The 7982-nt window shown below is 39.0% G+C and overlaps 1 protein-coding gene across 1 annotated transcript; it reads right to left on the bottom strand.

The window, feature by feature from the left end:
* Positions 1-3531: 3531 nt before the first annotated feature.
* On the bottom strand, positions 3532-7477 carry ABT1 (activator of basal transcription 1). Its single transcript, XM_026711569.2, is given in 5 exon segments — positions 3532-4352; positions 5301-5459; positions 5461-5477; positions 6033-6367; positions 7335-7477. Coding segments are annotated over 4 exon segments (786 nt in total). The 5' UTR covers positions 6304-6367; positions 7335-7477; the 3' UTR covers positions 3532-4013.
* Between the last annotated feature and the right edge of the window lie 505 nt (positions 7478-7982).

The raw sequence follows: 7982 nt of genomic DNA on the forward strand, positions 1-7982 counted from the left end.
TGGCCTTGCAGATGCCGAGTTAAGACTATGATCCCTATTCCAGAATGGGATGAACCACTGAATATAAACAAAGTAATCCACACTGTTGAGGCCTACTGGGTCACAGTGACACCTCAGATCAGAATACAGCCAAACTTCCACACCTGTTTCTTTTAAAAGAATTGTAGTCTCTCCTAGAACAGAAACTGCTAATGTTATTCCTATACCTTGCTTGGATCCCTTTTCCTGTATCCCTCAACCCATCCTATTATTGATTCCGAGTATGGCTTTGCTGTCAAGACTCTTCTATAATTGTGGCAGGATATAAATTTGATTAACAAATAAATATTTTTCCATTTGCATCTCCTTACAAGAATCAGCCAAAAATAAGGCATCATCAACAGCCTTGATTCCAAGGAAATACCTTCCAGCTTGTTAGGGAAATGCTGGAGGAATCTAAGAACCAGGTTGCATCTCCTTGAAGGACACAAGAAAGTAATGTTTACAAATTACTTAAGCCTCTTAGAAATATAAAAATTGTCAACTGATCTGTAGCTGTTGCAGAGCTCGGCTTTCTTTTTAAAAAAATGCAACAGTATATTGAATCTTATTAATACACTATGCTATTATATCCCTTATCAATTTAAAAAATATTCTGGACTCTTGCATGAAGCTTTAGAAGTATTTTCATAGCAGCAACTCAAGAGTGCCTTTGGGAATTGTAGTGTTATTGCCAATGGTGGGATTCAACCAGTGTAACAACCAGTTCAGTGAGCATGCGCTTTGCTGTGCATGCAGGGTACATTTGAAAATAGCAAGAAAACTTACCTTTTATTGAAGCCTCGGTGAGTAAAAACAGCTGAGGCGCAGCAATCCGTGCTACCACATGGATCAGCTGGCCTTCAAACAAAGGAAATATAGGACAGAATAGCGCAGGGGTGGGTGGGTGAAGCCAACTAATCACCGAAACTACTGGTTCACCTGAACCGGTCTGTACTAGCTGAATCCCACCCCTGGTTATTGCCCTGGGGTCATTCCAGAATTTTCACATTAATCCTTCTAGAGTCCCTCTGGGATCAGTCAGGGCACTGTTGCAAGATTCACTTTGAAAATGATTGCATCCCCAGATCTTTTGGGAAATTCTCAAGCCATCTTGTTAGGAGCAAACTACATAACCCAAACTTGAAAGGTGACATATTTAATTTTCTGCCGACAATAGATAGCTATAACATCTATGGAGAATCTCAAGTCATCCAGGTCATGGTTGTCCCAAAGGTGCTTTTTTCAAGAGGCAACTGGACTTTCTGGTTTTTCTTTGAAGATGGTTCGCTTCTCATCCAGGAGAAAAGCACCTTTGGAAGATGGCTACAACATACACAAGAAAAAGGTGGAATATTGGGCGTAAGCAATTGTAATAATCCCGATAATGGGAGAGAACATCCCTTGCTTCTAATCCCAAAAGCAACTGAAGCTCCAAAGAAAATTCAGGAAACATAGCAGATTAGAACTGGCAACACAAAAGCAGGGCAAAAAGATTTTTCATCAGGGAAGGAGGAACACCTTCTATCCAGTGTATGCTCTATTTTCCTGCAGTAGAGAAGTGTCGTCTGAAAACTGAGGTGTTAATACAGACCCTGGAGACAGAACGGGAGGTGTAATTCTGCAAGAAAAATTAGTAAATTCCTTTGCAAAAGGAAGACATCTAAGTCAATTTAGCAGCTCTACGTGTTTCTCAAGGGAGCATTAATGGGGGGGGGGGGCGACTAAAGGGGCCACCCTCCTCATAGGTTACAAAATCTGTCTCCCAACTGGTTAGCATTGAAGTTTCATAAGATGGAGAACTATGGAGCTGGATCCAGCTCAGTAATGTGGCTGTGGAAACCTTTTCATAAGGAGATCTATCTAAAAAAAATGATACAACTTATATCTTCAAACTATGACAAACCTTGTCTAGAATAGTATAGTCATAAAACAGCAATGGTACAATATTGGGAAAGAAAATGTTTTTTAAAAAATTAAAGGACACCCAAACAAGTACATGAATTAATAAGTTACTAAAAGAGCCAATTCTGAAGATAGTAAACTGGCAAAGAGACTGGGCTATATAGGTTACATACACAGGCGCACAATATCTGGGGAATCTATCAGCCTAGATAAAGTATTGAATAAGGAGATTTTGCCCAAGAACTGAACATTAAATAAGCTTGGGGGTGGGTCAAATCTGCAGACCAGAAAAAGGAATGCATAATTCTTTTTCATTTCCAGACATTAACTTCTTAACTCTTATCCACCTGTAAGAGTTTCTCTTTAAGAAAACAAGCACTGTTAACAGTTAACCATGACCTCTCTCATGGAGGAGTGGAAGACGCTTTCTGAAAAAAAAGGAAAAAGCTGGACTCCCCTAATGCCTCAGGTGTGATGGTCAACTGGATCTGGCAAAATGCATTCTCATTCACTAGGTTGCAGCAGTTCAGTGGTGCTGTGAACCAATGTTTACAAAGAGAACTGAAAGAACTGCCTAGTGTAGAGAACTCCAGATGCCATTCCCTTCTGACAGGGAAGACTCTCAATTGAAAACAACCTCTGACTGAGATGTTCAGAGGATGGAATAAAAATTGCCTCATAGAAAAAAGACTCAACTGGAAGTCCAGGAGACTAAGAAGACTTTAGACAAAGGTCAAGTAAACTTGTCGTAAGGTGGTAACTATCTGAATATCTGGAAGCACAAACCAAAACATTACCGAATCGGTAGATATATATTGGCTTGCTTTGTCAAAATTGTAGGAAGCCTGAAAAAAGAAAGTGGAGGGCAGAGGTTGAAAGTAGTATAATTTAACAAAGGTGGATTTAAACAAAAATCAAATGTACAGGTACAGCCTAATAATAGTACTGTGTAATAGATCCTGGAATAGTGGTTGATTGGGAACTGAGATTGAGCCGGTAATATGATGTGATTGCAAAAACGATTAATTCAATCTATATATACAAAAGCTAAGTACCACTTATTCATGAAATTTGGCACGTATCTTCCTCTTGGCTTCTAAGTGCTCACTAAGAGAGGATTTTCTAAAATGACCATTAGATCATTACTATTTCTTAATACAGTAATTAACACGCTAAGGAGTTCTTCTTCGCTATCACGCTCCATTATCCTATAGCTCTAAAAATCAGCAGCAGACACGGTCTTTTGAAAGCACCCTTGGTCTTTGCATTGCTCTGAGGTATAGTGATGTAATAGCCATCTTCTCCACAGCACAACATCAGAGGGTACTGGAGAGCTCAAGAGTGGTCTGGGGCTCCGTATAATAAACATCAGTACCTCACCAAAATGTCTATGCCTTCCACCTATGGAACTCAAGGCAGCGGGAGTGATATTCCCTTATGTGTGTTTCAATCACCGACCACTGAGCCAACGGATTGTGAAACAGATTTCTCCTGCATAGCCCAATCACATAGTGTCGTCACGAAGCACAAGTATTCAGCTAGTTTATAAACCTTTAAATTGTAAATGTAGTTGGTCAGATTGATTAGCATATTCAATGACACATCATCTTGTAACATCACAGTCTTTATTTCCACATAGCAAGCAGAAATTCTGGACATTTTCTTATTTAACAATGCTTTGTATCAGTTCTACAAATGGAGGCAGGATTAAAATATCTTGGTCTTCACTAGATTAGACCAACCTTCGCAAAAGGGTTTAGCCTTTTCTTTATTTCCTTGGCTTTTCAATCAGCAAAGGAACAACCAAAAGAGAAAGTTGCCTCCTGCCAAATCTCATCAAGCAAGAAAAATGTGATCCATACTCTACATAAGAGTGTGAGAAGAAAAACATGGTTTCCTAAAGAAATGTTCTTCTCTGGAGGCAAGTCTGCAACTACTATATCACCAATACAGCAGGCCAAGTACTTGCCCGGCAACAAGTACTTGAAACAACCTGAGCATTTTCTTCTAGTAGGATTGATGGCAGACCGAGTTTGTTTTGCTCATAAAAGTTAGCTGCCAAGAGCCAGACCAGTGACATGAGTGGGTACTTATTGCTGGATATTGAAGATTTTGGTCAACAGAGATTTGTTTGACTGGGATTTCTGCTGGATCTCGGCAGACCGGGCTAGCTGTTCCTTGAGCCGTTTCTTTCCTTTGCTTGTCTGAATTTCATCTTCAGTACAGCGCTGAACAAAGCCCCAGCTCTTCTCAGCATGTTCTTTCTGACTGTCCTTCTTCAAAAAGTGCTTACTCTTCTCCACATTCTGCAGGTAGAAATTAGTCTCTCGTTTGGCCTGAGAAACTTCAGCACGCATGCGCTGCTGCCGCACTTGCCTTTCATATGCAAGCTGCTCGCTCAAGTGAGTCCATTTGAAGCGATTCAAATACTAAGAAAAATATGAAAACTAGTTAGTGTGCCAAAAGATTATCATATCAGCATATAACAACTCATGGTTGAGAAGATCTAACCATAGTTTAAATACTTTCCATATTGTCTGAGGCTACTCTATCCCCATATTAATCTAAGGGTTGGAACAATTTGGCCTCCTTAGACCTGGCTAAAATCTGTAATAAAGAATCTGGTAGTAGAAGTTCAGTGATAAATGTGGGACCAGTCTCACCCCTCAGTCTAACCAGAATAGCTTACTGCAAGCACTTGTCTTGATACAAATCTGAGTTATCTGTCACATTCCCAGAGAAGAAAAGAGAGTGAAAAAACAAATCATTCAATGTACTATAGACTTGTGATCTGAAATTAATAATCTTCATATAATTCATCCCTTGATCAAAAATACCATTCTTGAACAGTAAACCGTACTCTATCAAATGCATGCATACCCAGAGGGATTCATTACATCTTTCATAGCAAGTAAAACATCACAAATTGATTTTTAAAATTTGGACTGTCACATCCTAGATAAAATTTATTTTGAGCATATACACTGGCTTATGAGGTGCTGTCTGACCATCTGTTGCTTCAACCCATTGCATCTTGAGCAAGGACACTATGTGGAAACATAGATGTAGGACATATAAAATTGATTAAATCCTTTCAGTATCTCTATATATGGCTGAGCTGTCTTTCAATTCAAATGTAAGTTTAGAAAAGCAACTTATCTTGTACCAAATTTCCTGAATAGAAACTGGAAATGCAGGAGAAACAGCGCTTTCACAACATCAAGTCAGAATCAGTTGACCCAGAAGGAAGTAAAAGCTGGTATCAACCATTAACTTTTGATTCCTTTGAAGAGCCAATAAAAAAACAGATTGAATTGTTCCCAACATCAATTTAGATTATGAATAGATAACAGAGTACTCAGTCCCAGGTAACACACCTTTATATTCCATAGGTCATAATGGAATTTACTTCTCTTACGAACACCGATAGGAGTATTGTGTAAACTAGCAGCTACCAACTTTGCCACACGCTTATCCCGGAATTCTACCCAACCTTCTGTGAAGTTTTTGGCATTACTACCAGCCTTCTTTTTTTTTCTTTCGGATAAATCGCTCTGGGGAATGCAAAAAGACAAAATAATCATAAAGTGTACAGGCTTTGAATTAAGGTAGCTTAGTCACACATACCTGTTGATTTATGAATATTTCATCTTTAAATCCACTTACCCAAGTGTAAAATGTAACCATTAATAATTGTCAAGTGCTGAGAAATCAGGAGACTCAAACAGTTCAAATGAATATAAAGATTTACTGCAAGCTTAAGATCTCTACAAGAATTCTGACCAACTGGTAGTTAAAGGAAATGAGCGAGATAAGAGGTGAGCTGGACTTAAGATCTCTTGCAGGCACGCAGGGACTCATGAGTATAATTTCCTTTTGAGATCATAAAAACTGCATCACATTTGAAACAAAAGTCCACCCATCTGAAGATAGCTTCATCTGAAAACCATGCCCATCATCTGCCTCTCACATCAAGAATAAGTGTAATGAGGAATGATATTCTATGATTCCCCTGCTGCTAACCCACTCTTCTGCACTGGAAGATACATTCACTTTATTTAGTATTCTCTTGTCTGCTTACTGTCTCTAATGCACTCATACAATCTCACCTTCAGGCTGCAAGAAAATGCGTCCCACTTCACCATGAACGCAAAGGAGGTTTCGGACATGCCGAGGCCGGAAGCGTGGAGGAATATGACCAAGATAAACTATGCCAGGCACAACCTTTTTGCCTTCATTTTGATTAGAGGAATCCAACTGAGAATCTTCTTCTGTTTCCTTATCTTCTGAAACTATCTCTACTTCTTCGTCTTCACTGTTCATTACTGAATCTTCAGTCATGGATGTCAGTTGAAGTTTTCCTGCACCTTCATCAACCATCTGGTTTTTGTTCTTAAGTTATTATTGGGCAATGTATTGATATAACTGGGCAACTGTTTTCTTTCTATAATATAAAAGCAGAATACAGTAATGAAAATTTAGGACAAAACTGCTTTGTTATACCCACACTCAACATTTGTCCACATCCTCAAAAATTAATTCTATAAAATCAATTATCTGAAATTTATATTGCCATTTCTCCAAAAGCCCATCATGTCTTACCACTGCTGCTCAACCAGTACATAGCCTTTCTGTTCCCCCAAAAACAGGCAAACTGGCATCTTGCACGTTTGCACCATAGTGCCAACAACTTATTGGCCAGGACACGGGGGCTTAATGGTGTTATATTTGATTGATTTATTATTTAGATTTAGATGGCTGACCATTTCATAGTTATGCTCTTTTCTAATCTTAATTTTGATGTTTTTAATTATACAATAGTTTTTAATATTTGTCTGTTTTATAATATTTTGACTGTACACTAGATGGGCAGCTACATACAGCAATTTGATTGACTGACTGACTGATACATGGAAACAGAGTAGAATATGGAAAGGAGTCATGATATAAGAGAATAAAGAATAAAGAGAATAAAATACAGATGCAAATAACAGATACATAACAGATGTAAAGAAAATGGGAAGCCATTTTATATCTTTTTTCCTTCTTTAGCTCACTTTTATTTATTTCTTAAAATTTGTATTTTTTTACTCTATAAAACAACTTCTATAAAAATTAATTTAAACTTAAATGAATACGTTATAAGTAAGACTCCGGAGGGTTACAGACAATTAAAATAAAAATGAAAACAGCAAAATAATCCAAAATATTTTGAGGATACCGGATTCTTCCTAACCCTTTACTAATTTACCTTTAAATTACTGCTGTATCCTATCCTCCCTTATCCCAAAAGTGCTTTTTCAAAAGGCAACTGGACTTTGTTGGAAAAACAAGTCCGGTTGCTTTTTGAAAAAGCACCTTTGGAACAACCACGATCTGGACAACTGAGAATCTCCATACACATTTACCACCTCTTACGTCCTCCAAGGAGTTTCTCCTATTCGCGTACTTCTCAAACGTGCTCCCCCGCAGGCTGAGCGACACTTTCACTAACGGCACTGTCGGAACGGGCAGCGAGCATTTCCTCCCATAGAGCTAAAACGGAGGGAGGACTACTACCGAGCCGGTGTTAACGCAGGGTAACTATAGAAATGTTACCTCTTCCTAAAAAGTCTACGGTCACTAAAGCTAAGGGTGGGGAAGCGATGCTTCTTGGGTCAAGAAATCGATGGAAAAGGAGGCGGAGCTTGAGCAACTTCGACCAATGAAGAAGTAGAGGCGAGGGAACGAGGTTGAGAGGGAATGAATGCCAAAGCAGCCAATGGGAAGCTGCGGCTGATTAAGCGCGCGCGGGGGTGGGGGGATTTGTTTGCTGTGGTGTTGCCGGTTGCAACGTTTCGCTTGCGCGCGTGAATCAAAAACTCGCCTTTTACAGACGTTGAACGTGAACCCTTGCAGTTCCCAGTGAGAGTGATCTTTGGTTCTGCAGCTGCATTCTGATGAAAGCTAAAGATCAACAAATCTGGAAAAGCAGAATTCATCCCTCACTTGATTGTCATTTTTTCATCTTTTATTATGTTTCTAAATCAAACGTGCATCATTATTAAAACTCAGTTTAT

The sequence above is a fragment of the Pseudonaja textilis genome, chromosome 2 (genome assembly GCF_049901715.1).
Source record: "Pseudonaja textilis isolate UNSWEBS1 chromosome 2, rPseTex1.2, whole genome shotgun sequence".
Lineage (NCBI taxonomy): Eukaryota > Metazoa > Chordata > Lepidosauria > Squamata > Elapidae > Pseudonaja > Pseudonaja textilis.